Source organism: Alligator mississippiensis, chromosome 15 (assembly GCF_030867095.1).
Source record: "Alligator mississippiensis isolate rAllMis1 chromosome 15, rAllMis1, whole genome shotgun sequence".
Lineage (NCBI taxonomy): Eukaryota > Metazoa > Chordata > Crocodylia > Alligatoridae > Alligator > Alligator mississippiensis.
This window is the reverse complement of record NC_081838.1, coordinates 15,767,827-15,785,095: the sequence shown is the minus strand read 5'-3', so window position 1 is coordinate 15,785,095 and position 17,269 is coordinate 15,767,827. Positions and strand designations below refer to the sequence as shown.

The following is a 17,269-nucleotide window of genomic DNA, read 5'->3' as shown; positions in this document are numbered from 1 at the left end:
TCCGCAGGGAGACCTGTTGGCCATCCAAGGAGTGGCGTAGGCACAGACAACAGAGGCAGCTGTTTGTTAGCCTCGCCAGCGATCGGCTGCGGAACAAAAAGCTGGGACTGACGAACAGGGGGTGGTGGTGGTGGGGGGGAAGGTTTATTTCTCTATTCGCACATGGATAAATACCAAGGAGGGGGGGAAGAGAAGCCAGCCAGTAACCTTCAGAAAAACAGCAAACACACTAAAGCTGGGTCTGGAGGGAGATGAAAAAGACTTCTCTAAAATTAAAAATGGGGCTGAAGTCCTGTTTGTATTGACACGGTTTGATGACAAGCTGCAGCAGTCATTCCAACTGGCCCTTGCGTAGCACCCTTCATCCAGAGATCTTAAAAGAATTTGTACCGAGTGAAATGAAGGTCTTTGCCAATCTTTAGGAAAACACCATTTTAGGAAATGGAAAGTAAAATAAGAACAACTTTTGAAGCCCCCTGCATCACCAGCACAGACTATTTCTGCAATATGATGCAACTGGAACCATCCTGGGCACACTGGTGTGATTCTAGAACTGGGATGGGTCAGATGTTGGATAGGCAAAGGGTTTCACAGTAACAATGCAAAGGGGGCCTCAACTTGACCTGACACTGGCAGGGTTTCATTGCTTCCAGTAGGAGAAAGGAGAAGAAACCAGGCAAGGGTACACTGCTCTGAGTTTGGGGAATGGCTTCCTGAAGGAGAGGCAGTGGTAAGGAGAATCATAGAAAATGAGGGTAGGAAGGGACCTCAGATCATTTAGTCCAACCCTGTGCTCAAAGCAGGACCAGCTTCAACTATAGTCTCCTCAAGGGAGGCACACAAAGACCCCCGCCCTGGTTACTTCAAGAATCAGACGGACAACTCAGAACAGACTGTTAAAAACAAAGCAGTGAGGCTGGCTGGCCCCTGGGGAGGAGGAGATGACGTCCGCCTTGGGGCTGCCTAGCTCCGAGCTGTTCCCTTTGAATGTAGCCATCATAGGCTGGACTCTGATCAGGAATACTGAAGGAAATAAACCTGATACAGTGAAAAAACAGGGCAGTTTGGTGGCTGGGTCTCCTGGAGTCAAATCAGCCCCAGGTGCCAGCTATAAGTGCCCAATCCTGCATGGGACTGAGCAGTGCTGTTGATTCAGGTGCAGTTTCCTCATTTGTACTCATGTGTTACAGATATAATTAGTGACCTGGGTGTAGCCCATAAGCACAGAGAAGCCCGTCTCAAAGAGCTTTGAGTTGCACTGGACAAGACAGACAAGGTAAGTCAGCTCCAGCCCTATTTCACTAAGAAAGGAAAGCTCTGTTGCAAGGAAAAGATTAAGGTGAGTTCAATTTTCCCCATGAGCAACCACTATGGCAACACCCAACAGATTCCATTCCCAAGAGCCCTTTGGTTCTATGAGCTGCAATTAAGACAACACAAGCAACGGGGTTAATTTGTAAGTGGCAATTCCTTTTTAATTAAACGAAGCTATTTATATATGTACAAGTCCCACCCTGAAATATTGCACTATTGAAAAAAAAAAGTACATCTCTCATCTAATTGTTCAGCATCTCTTCCCCTGCTTGCATTGTAGTATACACAGATTCACAGCAACTCCTGGACAATTCTTCCAGAAGCAAAGGGGCAGTCAGGGATCTCAGGAAGCCACAGAAGCCTGCTGTCCATATATATCATCTCTGAGGGGTTTCCTTCATGTTTTTTCACACCTGTCTCCACTTTGGAAACGCATCCACAGCAGCTTGGTCCAAGCAGCATTAAATCCTTTTGAATTGCCCAGAAGAGAGGACAAATGAAAAAAAAAGTTCCCAAAACCCGAAGCAGCCATGATCTCTTTAGGGCTTGGCCAGCACAGGTTTCTTAGGGAACATTTCTTCTGTGAGGGCCTTGGTTCTCGAGCTCACCCTGGAGACTCTGGAGTAGTGATTCATCTATGTCCCTCTCGCCCAAGAGGGCTATTCCAGTGTAGATCTAGTCAGTACAGTTGTAGTATGAGTGCTGGGGCTCCACACCCCAGAGGAGCAGCCTCAATAAGCCGTGGCCCCAGGGTCCGGTGGGCTGCTGAAGAGCACGTCTGCTTTGGCATTGATGAAGTAGGTTGCGAGGAGCGAGAAGATGAGAATGGCGATGCCCACCACCAGCGTGATGATCTAGGAGGGGGTGAGAAAGGACAGACACGTATCAGTACGTGAAATAGTGGCAGTCTAGTCGCCTCTGCATTGTGGCCAAGGGTTTGCATTGAACCCAAGTGCCTGCTAGAGGTGTCCACGAAGGAGATGACCTGAAGCATTTTACACAAGGGGCATGCAAGGAGGTGATAATCTCTTTGGGTCAGAGACTGTCATTTCCACTAGAGACTAGATCAGATCCCCATCTTCAGCAAGAATCAGCATTTGCTACTTCAGAGGAGAGGGTAAGGAACCCGGTAGTGGACAGAAATGGGATCATCTCACGCTTGAATCAGGTTCCTTGACAATGCCCAAGAGCCTGAGGGGTCTCAGCCCAAGAGCATCTTAATTGCTAGCTCTAACCCTGGCTGTTCCATTTTAGCTCTAAGACTGTGGAACTCACTGATATCTCAAAGGTAACCCTTACTTTGCTGACACGCAAGCCTTCAAATAACAAAGTGACAACTGCAGAACGAATTTCATCATCTGACTGAAGATGATGCCAAGAAATTGAGATGAGATGCAAGTCTCTGCTTTCACCTCAAACATGCGACTATCTCTGTGATTGATCCCACTATCAAGCTGCCAAGGCAGCAAGGCACCTCACAGGTAGGGAAATCAAAGTCCATTCCATTAAAAATGTCAGAGCCTGATTTTGCAGCCTTAAAAGACCAGAAATTCCTTGATTCCTTCTTTAAAAAGTTGAACCAAGACTCCCCTTTCTGCTGGTTTGTGCATACACATAACATGGCCTTTAGGTCACAGGCTCACGTGTCATTAGAAGGGAGATCACGTCAACATTGCAGTTGCCGCAATTAGGGATAAGATCTCAAGGGGGTGTCGAACCTTTCCAGCCCGGCTGTGGATCCAAACAACAGCACTTCAACCATTTACTTCTTGCAGAGGTTTTCCTCCACCATGAAGGCTAGAGTCAGTCTTTACAAGGACTAGGTGTCTCTGCAGAACTGTGCTCCACAAGCAAATACACTAAGGACATTCCTGCCTCCATGAGTTTTGCAAAGTCCACACTTATTTTGTAGAATATTGTGTTATTTGCAATGTCCTGTTCATCCATAGGATCCCAGGGTGTTTTCTGCACTTAACATGCATGATAGACAGCACTGACCTTCAGTTTAAACTGGGATGGAATACAGAAGAAGCTCCATAGTTCACAGCATCACTGAACAACTACAGCTAGAACTACAAGGGGAATGCTAAGGAATCAGAAGGAATCAAGCTGGAATTTTATTGGACACTGAAGTCAATCCCTTGAACCTTGCAAAGTGTCACAGGCTCTTTAACCATCCCCCAAAAATCCTGGAGACGTCTAGATTTGTGTCCTATCTCCAAAAAGACCATCTATAGCAAGCAGCACAATGACTTGAGAGGAAGAGCATCATCTGTGAGCTCTCAAGAGTTGACCAACCCCCACTCTGGTTGATAGCATGAGGTGCTGTGACAGCTAACTGTCTGATGCAAAGCTTGCCAGGAGGCGCTATCACAAGCCATGACAACTTTGCCTATTTCTCAGAGTCTTTCTGAGGTATTTTCTGACAGACGTGGTTCATCTCACCTCTAGCTCTCTGCTGGCTACAAGAAATATCCGGGCCCGGATGTCCTTCCAGCGACTCTCTGTCCATGTGGAGTACTCTGTGGAGCCCCACTGCTTCAGCTCGAAGGCAGGAGAGAGGGCTTTGCTTAGGCGGACAGTTGACTGGACGCAGAAGGGGATTCGTGAGGTTGAGTTTGGGTCTCTGGGACCCTGCGCCCAGAAATATTCATATAGCTGTAAAGAGAGCACAGGGGAGTTAGAGCAGGGCACAGAAAGAATCCCAGTGAGCTTTTTGGGTTGAAACCACACTCATTGCCTTGGACAGGGAAGAGCTTAACTGACTGTAGGAAGGTCACTGAACACCAGCCATCACCCTCAGACTGGTGCATTCAAGTTTCACTCAGCCCAGAGGAGTATTTCCATTTCCATCCTCGGGCAGTGGTGCAGCTGGTAGGGCCTCTCTGTTGGCAATACCTTTCCACTTCTCTCTGTGTCTTAAGGACGAGGGATTTTTTTCCTTCATTCAACCTTCTTCAACAGGGTGAATACAGAACAGAGAGGTCTCATAGAGGTGAGTGGAATTCACTTGCTCAGTGCTCCTGTTCCCATCCCCAACACCCTCAATTTTACTCCACTTACCTCCTTCTCAGGGCTGGACATTTTTTCAGGGTTCTGGCACTCCTCCTTGGTGAAGTTGACAACTGTGCCTGTGAGGTTGACCAACACCGACTGTACCAGTTGGGTGGTGTTCACTGGGCTGTTAACAGCAATGTAGTGCTGGGGAACGTTGTCAACTAGTATAGGCAGAGAGAAGTGGGATTGGCATGGAGCACACCAGAAGCAAAAGGTGTTACTAGAGCGCCCCATAAAAACTGCCAGGTGACAGAGAAAGGACTAACCATCCCCAGATTCTTCCCCTTGTATTGCTTACCCATGATGATTTTCATGTCCTGTTTAATGATGGACTGGAACCAAGAGTTATTGGCTCTAATCAGAAACCCATAGAGCATCCGGGAGACCTGGAAACAAGAGTGAGATTGGCTCATTAGTTCAATAACATGAAAGGAGAGATCAGTGAGAGAAGAAAACAGAGGACCTCAATGCAGCAACATTTGTCTTCTCAGTATTCAGCTGCAGAAGATGAATTAGGACGTACTTCCACTGGCTCAATGCACTGAGCTTGGAGCCAGGGCATGTCTGTGTTCCATGTGCAGCTCTGGGAGGCAGTGTGATCTAGTAGCTGAAGCATAAGGTTTGGATTCATGATTCTTGGGCTTTATCCCCATCTCTGCCACTGACTACTTGCATGGTTTAGGCCAGGACACTGCATATGTGCCTCGGTTTCCCTTGCCTGCTCTGTAGAATGAGGATTAGCTTTGCTCTGTCTTGTATGGGCTATGTGGGGAGCATTTGTAGGATGCTGGGATCCTGATGGAAGGGTAACATGTTATTCATTCGGTGATGCTGGGGAAAGGGAGAGGGGGAGGCAAGCACCCGTGGAGACAGACAGGACAGCATGCTGTGTAAACATATATAAACAGAGACAGAAGGGAAATACGTGAGAGCTCAGCATGGATGCCAGGGCCTGAATTCCATCTGCTCATACCGTTTCTGGATCTGCCTGAATAGCAGAGGTGCTGCCGTTCCCCCCCGCAAGCTGGTAGAGAGCACGGGCCACCACTGTGGCTACTTCTGCCAGGGACTGCAAGAGAAGAGGGCTCCGTGTTAATCAAGATAGGCAGGCCCAGTGCAACAGGGAAGGAAAGCCTGCCAATACCCACACATCCATCAAAGTGCTTACAGCCTGCTAGCATCTCAGCAGCTAATGCCACCATAGTGATATATAGCACCCGAGCCCTCAGCAACGGACGGAGAAACCACCCTTGCCACATGCACCCTGCCCAACCCACAGGCCTCATCTTGCTGCCTTGCAATGGACAAAGGAAAATGTTCCCCAAGAACCTTAGCTGTGTCTGTGACATAGATCAGAGCCTCCTCGGGGCTAAGCCCTGCAGGGTAGTCCACCAGGATGTTCTCTGGAGTGTCGTACACGCTCTGGTAATATCTGAAAGAAGAATGCAAACGGGATTGGGGAAGGGGGCGGAAAGAAACCACAGGGCATGGAATTCAATTCAGTCCGTGCCTGAAGCAGTGAGCAGGAGTGTCTCCTGGGAGAAGAGTCACAGCCTTGCCAGTGTTGGCCTCCCACACGCTTCTTAAACCATTTAATGAGGCTTTATAATTAACTTGGCCCTTCTGCAGCTTCTCCCATCTGAGGATCTCAAAGCAATTTACAAGCAGGGACTAGCCCTCAGCCAGACAGGCATTATCCCATCCATCAGGCGATGGAGAAACTGAGGTATGGAGCAGGGAAACGGCCCTGCTCAGGGCTACGTCGATTAGAGACAAAGCCCCTTGTTCTCAGTTCCCTCCTCTACTGGACTCTCCTACATGGAGCAGAACGAGAATCCAAGTTCACTTGGTGACAGTCTTGCATCAAGACATCTGCAGCAGCGCACAGCTGAACCAAGGGCTGGGCGCAAAGCCCAGCGCAATGTGCTGTGGTTCCAGGTTGGATGGGACCATTCAACACCATTCTGCAAAACTGAGGGACAGTCAGCAAAACAAGAGAGAGGTACTGCTCTTGCCCCAAACCCTCCAGGATCCCCAGAGCAGCAGGGCACTTGGGTCTGTAAATGGGTTGTTTTCCCATGCTGTCTATGGAGACTGTGTGACAGAGATCAGAGGGAGAGGGGTATATATGAGGTGGGGGGGAAAGACAACCTGAAAGGGATCCCTCCTCTCCCCTCCAGACCCAGAGAGGAGAGGACCCTTGTGCCACACTCTGCAGTGCATTTGGGAAGGTGGGGGGGGGTGAATGGAAGTGCTTTCCAATGCCTGTGGCTTCCTGCCACCACAAATAGAAAGATGTATTAAAAAAAAAAAAGCAGCTTCTGGAAAAGCAGATGAGGCTCGGGCACGCTCAGTTGCCATTTGCTCACCTCTGGCTCGCAGCCAGCTGCAGGGAACATTTTCTATACAAAACTGGATTTCTTTCGGTTGTCAGAATAATTATGTTGTGCCTGTTCAATTACATGGCATGCGTTTGCTTCCCTACTCCCTTCTGTCCCTCTCTCCCCCACCTTCCCACTGCCTCCCCCCCTACAACATCTCTATATGACACTGCACACCCCACAGCCCATATTTCAGGAGGCTGGGCTGCCCTCTGCTGGCTGCACTCGCATGCAGAGAGTTTGGCCTGTGGGGCCAGAAAGACTTTGCCTTGTGTCAAGCTTTCATGGTCTTCTCCAGAGGCTTCCCTCCTCCTCTGTTTACTGGTGATACCACAATGCTTTCAGTAAGCTGGGGAAGGCCTCTGTCTGTATTGTAGAGGAAGGGGGCCCCAGCCCAAATGGGGGAACTTGCTGGATTCAATGAGAATCCCTATGTACTGGCTTCCCTACTGTGGAGCACAGAGAAGATCAAGTGCTTGGGTTTATCTGATGGCCTTCAGGGTTCCAGTATAATTCCTTGGAACCTGGGAATTCTTACATTAGAAGAGAGCTGGCCGGGCAGCGTCTGCAGTTTAGCACACAGGGCCAGAGACCAGGGTCCAGCTCTAAGTTCCAGATGAATCCCTTTTTGCCAATGTGGCTGGACTCAGCCGCTTGGCAACTCCAACATTTAAGTTCTTTTGTTTGGACACCAGAGTTGTAGGCACTCGAGAACATCTGCCCCAATCTCTGGGATACCACTGGCCTTGTTCTGACTTGCCCTTTCAAATCTACCACTGCGTTTGGACTGAAAGGAGCAGCTGTCTGGTGGCCACTGCGGCATGAGGTGCGGGGAGGCGTGCATGGTCTGTGTGTGCAGGGGGACGACGAGTCATTCCAGTTCCTAGTGAACAGGTGTCCACATCACAACCAGTGCCCTCACTGCCAGATTCATCCCTGAGCTAAAGAGCAAGCAGACCATGGACACCTAAGCTCCTCTTTGGTGCCCAAGTCCAGGCTTTGGCAAGTCAGCAAGGTGATAGGAAGGAGTTGCTGCTGCCTGCACTGCATCTGCTTCAGAGTGATAAGCAGTTTCTGAGGCTGCAGCTTCAAAGCTGAGATTTTATTTGTCCGCTGGACTTTAAGCTCCAGACCAGAAGCAAGTCACAAACTACCCAAACCCACCAATCCTCCATTGCAGACTCCCCAGGATGGGTAGGTACCTGTTGTGGAAGGACGTGCGGTGATCAGCTAGCACTACCCCTGGGATGTTCCTGGCTCTCAAGAAGCGCTGGAAGGACGAAGGGGGGAGAGGCTGAGACTGACTGACCTCCTGCAAAGTCACATTTGCATCCAGGCTGCTTTTGGTCAAAGCTGCCACAAGGTTTTTAACCTGAAAGGAGATAAGGAAAAAACAGCAATGATCTAGAGCTTGAAATCCTACTCTGTTTGGCTATAGGGGGCAGCTGAGTCACCCTGAACTGGGATCACATCAGATCTCAAGCAGGATCAGGGCTGGGTTGGCTTGGATGGGAGACTCAAATCACACTGCATTACCCGCAACTGAACAGATTCATTCTTCTGAGAGATGGGGTCTGTGTGCACCCACAAAACAGAGTTGTTCCTTAAAGCCACCTGAAAGAAAAAGAGCTGCCTATTAACACACAGCAGATCTAAACAAAGAGCTGGTACAGAGGAACCAACCAACTCCAACCCCACACAGACCAAGGGAATCAGAGAGAGGGTGGGATTTATAGTGATCGTGAAATAGGATAGAAATAACAGGGTAAAGACAGGAAGCAGAAGCTGGAGAGCAACAAGGGGAAGGGTTGACTAGGAAAACCACAGCTGAATTTTCACCGAAGGTGGGGAGGGAGAAATTCAATACACACCTGGCTCAGCTCCAGAAAGGCATAAATGTTGTCCAGCCTAATGGGAAATATGTTGTTTTCCATGTCGTACACCATCCTGGAGCTGCCAATGTAATCGAAGGTTTCCTGTGACAGAACAAGTTCATTTATCAGCCACGAGCCTGTGGCAAGTTCAAGAAGTCAAGCATGAACAAGGTGGTGTGGAAGAAGAGGCATAACTTGGGGGATGTGGTGGATGACTAGGGGAGGGGGGAGAAGGTATCTACAGAAAGGATCTTTCCTACTCTCTCTGAAAGACAGCAAGCGGACTAACACCTTTCCCAGACTCCTAGGCAGCAGAACCTTGTGACTTTTCACATGTCACATGTAAAGCACCCAGGGGCCATCCAGCCCACAGCACTGTGACTGCCCTTCCCAAGGAGGTACTGATTACAGGTCCCCACAGTGGCAAGGGTGCATGGGGAATGTCACATGGCCACACCTCAGGACAGCGGAGCCAACTTCACAGAGCTGCACAAACAAGACCATCAGGGCTGATGCCTTGAGGGGAACATCAGCTGTTAACCATCAGTCCACTCTCCCTTCTCCCCTCCCCCAAGAGTTTACCCTGCCTCAATGCAGCTGCCATTGCCAGCACTGTGCTCTTGGAAATAAGCTGCATTTCACTGCAGAGAGCCCATATATTTTTAATCTCGCCTCTCCTGGTTTCAGTTTAGGATTTAAAGCTTGGCTACTGTAATCCATGCTGACTGATGGAGGGAGGGAAGGAGAAGGGCAGAGAACAGGCTTCGAGATTGGCAGGGATGAGAAATTAGTGAGAAGCCCTCTATTAGTCTGTCAAGTCCATCATCCTGGCAGGACAGGGTAGAGGTGCCTCTGGCTGTTACTACAGAGGGGAAGCTCAAGTCCCAGCCCTGCCCTAGGAATACGGGAACTACATCACTTCAGGTTTGCAAAGCTACTTTACATCATTTTACCCTCTAAACTAGCTACAGTACTTCAGAGCGATATCCCTAGAAACTCCATGACACAGATGTTGGTGGCTTCAGAGCAGCTCTCTCACGAGGAACTGAGGGAGAACTACACTTTTGAACTTCACCCTTTTGCTGTTTGTGGAGTACAGACCAGGGTTTGAGAAGGGGCTTGTGGCTTGGAGCAGGGCAGGAGCAGAAGGACTGGGGGCCCTGTTTTTTTGGGACCTGCTATAGAAAGGCTAAGGGCCTGCCTTGATAGCCCATGACAAGCAAACCAGTGACAAGGATGACCTTACCCCTTGGAAGAAGGTGAACATGATGTTCCTGGGCAACGACTGAATATCTGGCACTTTGTGGAGGGCTTCGGCAACAGCCAAGTGGGTCACAAAGGAGGAGACGGTGCTCTCCGCCCCAGGGGCTAGGTTCCAGAAGAATGAATGGCTGTCAAGCTGAAAGCATCAACAGGAGTAAGTACTTGGCATGCCCACTGTGACAATGGCATTCTGGGATGCTGGCAGAATAGAAACCTGGGAGACACGAGTCGGTAAGAACCAACCAGAAGCTTCATACCCCAACTCCAACTGCCCTAGAGACAGAGACCTAAGCAACAAGGATGCCCTCCCAGTCTCGATGGGAGAGAATCAAGTTTGTCTCCATTTTAAGAGCCGGAAATGGAGACCAAGCAACTTGTCCAAACTCATGAAGAACATCAGAGTCGGAAATAGAACCTAGGAGCTCTTAGGTGAACCAACAAAGACAAGTACCATTTAAATAAAGGCTGTAAGATGCATCATGTTACTGACCACAGCTAGTTAGCCAGATTCAGAGCAGGAGACAAGGATTATGGGAAGGATTGGGCACTAACCCCATGCATCTTCCCCTCCCACCTCCAGCACAGAAAAACAATGCATCAGCACGTACTCGAGCAGCAACCATGATGACTTCATCTGAAGGGTGCATTTTGCTAGAGGTATTGATGGGTTTCAGGGTGCTCCACACATTATAATCGATCAGAGGGTCGCAAAACTCTTCTAGAAATCAGATGGGAAGAGACACCATGACTCAAACAAGGATTCTGGCAGTAATAACAAGCAGGGAACAGTCATTCTGCGTACCCTGGGAAGTCCATGGCTTGCCACGATACAGTAGCAGCAAGCCCCTTCCTAGTCAACAAGGCTGTTTTCTGGCTGTGGGGAATCCGGGACAAAGAAGGGATTCCAGAGTCCTTTATGCAAGAAAAAGCCAAATTTCACTCAGTCAAGGGCCAAAAGGACTACCTGCAAGGATCGTGAAGATCACAGGTCTATTTAAATACTTTCTGGACTGAGGAAAGATAGTCATTTTCCACACTGAGATGTGGGGTGCCTGGGTACAACAGGTTTTAGCAGGGAATGTTTGGGCAATATCCCATCTTCATGCTACATCCTACAGTGCCCACAGAGGAAAATGTCATGCTGAAAGTGAGAGCAGGGTCAGGAGCTATACTTTAGCAAGCTGGTGGTTGCATGTCCTTCTTTTCATTGGACAAGCTGTGGCAGTGGTCCTGCCTGTTGGGAGTTCCCACTGCCAGCCTTACACTGCACTGCTGGAGCACACTCACCTGGGTTGAGGCTGAACGTGCTCTGGATGGTCCTGCGCCTCATGCAGGTGACTGTGCTGGTGACAGCGTGCATGTGGGAGAAGAGCTGCATGGCACACAGTGGGTACTCTGGGATGGAGCCATTTTGAGGCAGGTTGTGGTCTCGGTAGCACTGAGGCAAAGATACACATGACAATAAATAACTGAGTCCTTATATAATGGTATGGTATTGTGGATTGCTACTTGGGGGACAGATTCTCATGCTAGTTCTGCACATGACTAGCTGGGTGATCTCAGGCAAGTTATTTCTCTCCCTTCCCTTGCCTGTGCCTATTTTCCCTTCCACTTACTGCCTGTCTTGTCTACTGTTACTGGAAGCTCTCTGGGGCAGGGACTGCTTTGTACTGTACATATAGTGCTCAGCACAATGCGGCCATGTTCATTAAAGTTATGGCTTTAATGTGTTACCATAATATAAATAGTGAGACAACATTGCCTGTTATGTGGAAAGGAATGTTTCTCTCTTAACACACCACATTCCTTTTAAAGATGTCCAAGAACTATACAAAAGTAGGTAAATGTTGTCCCCTTAAATCCTGAGTGAATATCATTTTCATTTGTTTCCCCCTTCACAAAAAACCCCAGCCAGTTACCCTTGATCCACTGCCTGTTACGCTATAGCAAGATTGGTAAACGTCACTTATTTTTGGGAGTTGACATCTCCGATAAGCATGGGATACAGCGGGGAGGAAAAGGATAGTTCTACTTAAATAGGCAGTGTTAACCTCTCCTCTTACAGATGCTAAGGGAGAGTACCTGCTTAATAATTTGAGTCTCATTGGCATCTTCAAGTAGAAAGATGGGGAAATCAAAATCCTCATAAGAAATCCCATTTCCAAGAGGGTTCCACACAGTCCAATTGCAGTGGGCATACTGAGGGCCATAATCATTAGAATAAACACCTGGAAGCAGAGAAAAAATGAGCAGATCAAATTCATTGAGGGAACAGAGCTGCCTGTAGGAAAGGTAGGGCCTGCTGAGAGAACAGCAGTAAGTACAGAGAACATCGTTCCAGGCTAAGAAACCGACTGACAAAAGCAGAGATGGATGTGGTCGCTGCATGTGGCAAGAGGAGAAGAGATAGCTGTGGCATGCCAAGAGAATGACACACAGGCACACATTTAATGCTATCACATGCCAAGAGGCTGGCATGAGCACACAATGAGTATTTATCACATGCTGAGAGAGTGCAAGATGCACACAGAGAAACATTATACTGCAAAAGGCAACCATATAAGCAAGCACTCCGTGAGCTCTGTCATGAGATAAACATACCTCTAAGGCATTTATAAGGTGCCAGCCACTAACACTGCATGAGCACCATAAAGTGAAGGGTATGACAAACGCAAAAATACCACACTAAAACGAATTCTGTGCATTTACATGGCACCTTTCACCACAGAGCACCCCCACAGCACAGTACAGATTATACAGAACGAGGGAATCTCTTCACCCAGCAAAATGCAGCCACTTCTAAGGTAGGATGTACAGCATGGGTTAGCAATACGTGGCAATAGTTTAGGACAAATAGTGAACAACCAATCAAACAAGTGCATGGTTGAAAATGCAGAGGGAATAAAAAGAGGCAGTGAAGCATGCTGAAATTTGGCCAGGGATGTGGGTTTAACACGCCAGCTCTGCAGGAACAGTCACAAGTTCTTTTAATGACCATGAGTGGTCAGGATGAGTTTTAGGTCTCATCCAAAAGACAAACAGCAGGAAGACTAAGTCAGCTCTGACAGAAGGGGGGAAAAAACCCAATCCCCACCCCCCAAACCTTACAATCTCTTTGCAGAACCACTGATGTTATTTCCTGGAGCTCTCAGGCCCCTCTGGAAGTCTCCTACCCCAGTGCTTCTGAATTCTGAAGAAGTCCAGCACAAGCGACTCATGCCTAGAGCGTGCACCAAGCCCGAATCCTAACTTGAGCATTCAGCAAATGCCAAACTCGCCAATTGGCAAGCTCCTTCCCACTTTGATCACACACCCAGGAAATGCTACCTTCCCCAGCGACCATAAGGATGAAATGTTTCCTTACCAAACCCATCATTGGGGCATTTTAAGCCAGGGGAGAATCCTGGTAAAGGACTCGGTCTGGAGAGGGCCACAGCCAGCCCAGAAACTCGTGAGGTTCCCTTCAGCTGTTGCAATAGCTCCCTGGAAGAAAAAAAAAGAAATGGGGGTAAAACAGACCAGCATACTCTACCGATCTCAGAGGGGAAGACAGTGAAAGGATCAAAGACCCTCATGAAAAATAATTAAAATAAATAAAAATATTCATGAAGTCCCTGCGGCATTCCTGAGAGTTGTACTTTTTAATGTCTCATGGCTGCACAAAGCAACTTCCCTGAGGTTACACGATCATTAAGCAGTGGACTGGAACACTAAATACACAGCTCACCTACTCCACTGACACAATCCACTCCATCACCCACTCACAGTTCACACCAGGAAGAACTCTTTAGGAAACAGGAAAACAGAGGGAATAAGCACAACTCCAGATAGCCAATACCCACGTACTGCATAGGACCATGACCTAGGCACAGACCAGGATCAGGTACCACCAAGTGAAATCAAGGAAAGATGAAGCTGACCGTGCATCCTCATCAGTGATGTAGCACTTGCATGGTTTGCACTGCTGACACCCAGCTGGATGATGTGTCAAGCCCCTTGGGAAGGTCATTTCCCCACCCCCACTCAGGCCACTTGGCCAGTTGCGGACCCAGACAGGACAAGAAAGTGGGTTGGGCACTGCATCTCTCAGCTCAAATGTCAAGTCCAAGAGAGATGGCCAAGGACTTCATTCATCTGACAATAGGAACGAGAGCCAAAACAGACAAATGTTATTGATGTTACTGACATGCTGCTTCCCTCCCTGAAAAGGGCCTTTTCTTCCCTAAACATTACTATTTTTTTTAAATGACATCCTGTGCTGAAGGAAGAAAGAGATAGAAATTCAAACTGTAGTGGAAAACAAAACCTTACCAAAAAGGCTGAGATGTAAATAATTCCTCCAAGGCTATGCTAAGGCTCTATACTACACGTTAAAGCTCTTCCTCACAGCCTCTACCAGTGCTTGTAAACGCAACCCTAAGGAGGGTTCACAAATTGCCATGGATGTAGAACTGGGCTCCTGAGTTTTGTTCGAACTACTAAACCATCCATTAAGACAAACAAGCAAGGTACTAACTCGCATCAAATGCACAAATGCTTTTTTAAACAAGGCACCGATATTCAGCACTGCCTTCTCTGGAGGGTGGCAAGGGCGCAACAACCCATAAAATGAGCCATGGGAAGGCTGTCCCTCAAACACCCTGCTTGGGTTAAAATTCCACCTGAGGCTACTGAAAAAGCCACAGGCATCTCTCCTTGGAGTCCTAATCAGAGTTTTGGCCACCAAATTACAGTGCCCCTGTTTGTCATCTCAGAGGAGAGGAGGGTCAATAATTGTTAGCACTGACAGTGGCCCATTACCTGGTGAAGAGCTCCCCTTCTAGCAGGACCATGTATGGAGGATGGGGTCCATCTGAAAGCACCCACTTCAGGTCCTGCTCCTTCTCAACCACATGGATCACTCCTGTATCTCCATTAATAGAGGCTGCAGAGAGACATGCACAACATCACCATGTTTCAGTGAAATCCATTTCCCTCAAAGCTGTACACCTCCTGGGTATTGGAAGGGAGGAGACTAGAAGGCAGTCTGAATTAAACCATGGCTCACCCCACGGCCTGGAAGAGCTGGAGAACCCCTCTATGCTAGCTTATTTGTTAGACCATGTGCATTTCCATCCTTTAACCACAGCAGACAAGATCCACTGTGGGGCAAAGCTTCTACTGAGGAAACAAGATGTTCAACCACAAATCAGCAACATGCTAACTGGCAGGAAGCCCTTTCACCAACCACAATGTGGAAACCCTTCAAAATCAGCGTTCCTTATTTGTCTTCCTCCTCTTCCCAGCCTAAGAAACCCCAAACCTTGACAGCACACAAACACACACATGCACAAAGTCAAAACTAAACTAAGCTTATAACCTATCTAGCTTTAAAATACTAGCCTAGAGACATGAGAGGAAAAGGAAGATGCCCAACTGATTAAACTCAAAGCAAACAGTTACATTATATTACTCTTTCAACTGCGTCTGCTTCTGGGACAACTCTGATCAGAAAAGGCATAGGATCTGAGGGTTTCCCATATGTTTAAGGTGTACACACGTCTCCCTTATCTTGCATCCTCCCAGCTTAAAGGAGAAGAACTGCTAAAGACAAGTGCTCGGTCATACTTACACTGACAGCCTATTTGATGAGTAGCATTCAAGAGACGAACACATGGGGCAGTCTTATTTAAGGTAATATAGATTTTCCTCTCCACAGAATTACCCCAACAAGAACCTGAAAAGGCAGGACAAAACTGAAGATGAACAGGATGGAGAGATTATTTTTTAGCATTCTTTGACAATTGTTACCTCTGTCCCTGCCCAAAAATACTGAACGTACATTGACTGGTTTATTTAGGAACACACGGAATAAAAAAAAAAAAATAAAAAAAATCAGCAAAGAGCACTATGTGATGATCACTGCAAATGCACGTCAGAAACACAACACCCGTGATGGGTCCACTAAAAAATGCTTCAGGGGACCATGCCAGGATTGGGAGCCAGGAGCTCTTTTATCCAGAGGCAAGGATTTTCGGGGAGCAATTTCTTTTATCGCACCACCCACTTTAGTGGGATGTTCCAGATAAGGTCACACTGCTCGTATGCCCACATTTCCCTCTCTACTATCATGACTGGAAGCAGGTCACTCACCCAGCTTCCTTATTAAAGCCAGTCAGCACCATGTTCAAGGTTTCCAGACAGTTTATTTTACATGGGGCAGCCTTGTCCCCACAAAAAAAAGAAAATCAACAAACCAAGCAAACATGCAAATGGCAAACCCCAAACTTGCAGCCTTCCTTCAGAGCTTGGGAGGAGTGAGACAGGCTCTGTACTTTTCCCCAGGCACCACCACCTCCTCCCTCTTGCTCTTCGCTTCTGGAGCTCTTAACTCCCTCTCTATCCCCACCCGCACTTCCTGGTTATCCTTTATAGCTGCTCCCAGCCAGGCAGGCTTTCACCGCCGACTCCCTGCAGCTGGGTCTCAGGCTGAGTTGCAAACTGATCACCAATGATCCTCCTGATACAGGAGCGGCGAGAATCCACCTTTCACCAAGCCTTTGCATCTTCTGTACATTTTGACCATCGGAAGAACACCTTGCATTCAAAAGCGTGTCCAGCTTTATCCCAACCATGCAGTTGGTCCAATAAGAGATAAACCCCAAACTCCTTGCCTCTGGCATACCTTTAAAATGTCAATGCATTGCCTGTCTGCTTTATAATGCTTCGCAACAGCATCTAAAAACCCACTTGGAGCCACGTTAAGCGTGTCAGTTAGTCTGCCACTTTTGCTTTGTATCCGCCAAAATCGTGCGGTCGACTTTACAAGCAGGCAGCGCCACCCCGGCCGGCAGAAGGAAACGCACGGGAGGAAGCACGGGGCTACGCGAAGTTTTGCCGGCTGCTTCGTTTGGAGCTCGAAGCGAAGCAACGAAACGAAGGGCATTGAAACGGCCTCGAAACGAACGTTTCGAGTCTCGCAGCTGAAGCTGGGCTCGCCTGCAAGGAACCTGCGAGTCAGGAGAGCGAGGGGAAGACGCGGTCTCGTATTGAGCGTGGTCCTGCCCTGAGGTCCGAGCCAAGCCCAGTGCTCTGGGGGAGGGAGGGAAAAACAGCACGCAAAGCAGCGTTGTTTGAACCGCCCGGCTTTCCGTCGCCCTCGGCCAAGGGCTTTGCTTGGGGGTCACCTCAGCTAGACTCACCCGAGGCCGCCACACAGAGCAGGATCCCGCGGAGCAGCGCCCCGCCGCCCCACGGGGCTCCGGGTCCTCCTCCTCCCGCCCGCCGGAGCCCCCCGGCTTGCCCCGCCGCTACCGCCATCTTGGTTGGCACTTCCGCTTCCGCCCCTGCCCGGGGGAAAAGGGGGTGGGGGTAGTGCGCCTGCGCACGACGCACCCCCCC

At 48.6% G+C, this 17,269-nt stretch overlaps 1 protein-coding gene across 1 annotated transcript; it reads right to left on the bottom strand.

The window, feature by feature from the left end:
• Nucleotides 1–1,449: 1,449 nt before the first annotated feature.
• On the bottom strand, nucleotides 1,450–17,203 carry NCSTN (nicastrin). Its single transcript, XM_006267481.4, has 17 exons — nucleotides 17,071–17,203; nucleotides 15,501–15,605; nucleotides 14,690–14,813; nucleotides 13,254–13,372; nucleotides 11,972–12,117; nucleotides 11,177–11,327; nucleotides 10,498–10,607; nucleotides 9,873–10,025; nucleotides 8,624–8,728; nucleotides 8,289–8,366; nucleotides 7,955–8,124; nucleotides 5,701–5,803; nucleotides 5,345–5,440; nucleotides 4,670–4,757; nucleotides 4,378–4,532; nucleotides 3,760–3,972; nucleotides 1,450–2,168 (listed from the first exon to the last, which is right to left on the bottom strand). The coding sequence occupies exons 1-17, from the start codon at nucleotides 17,186–17,188 to the stop codon at nucleotides 2,046–2,048; spliced, it is 2,157 nt and encodes a 718-aa protein (XP_006267543.2). The 5' UTR covers nucleotides 17,189–17,203; the 3' UTR covers nucleotides 1,450–2,045.
• Nucleotides 17,204–17,269: the final 66 nt, after the last annotated feature.

Excerpts from the sequence above, each read along its gene's own strand:
- NCSTN (XM_006267481.4), bottom strand. The coding sequence starts at position 17,188 with ATGGCGGTAGCGGCGGGGCAAGCCGGGGGGCTCCGGCGGGCGGGAGGA. Across the intron at positions 10,608-11,176 it reads CACGTTCAGCCTCAACCCAG|AAGAGTTTTGCGACCCTCTG; the intron begins GTGAGTGTGCTC and ends TCTGATTTCTAG. Across the intron at positions 8,729-9,872 it reads TGTTCACCTTCTTCCAAGGG|GAAACCTTCGATTACATTGG; the intron begins GTAAGGTCATCC and ends GTTCTGTCACAG.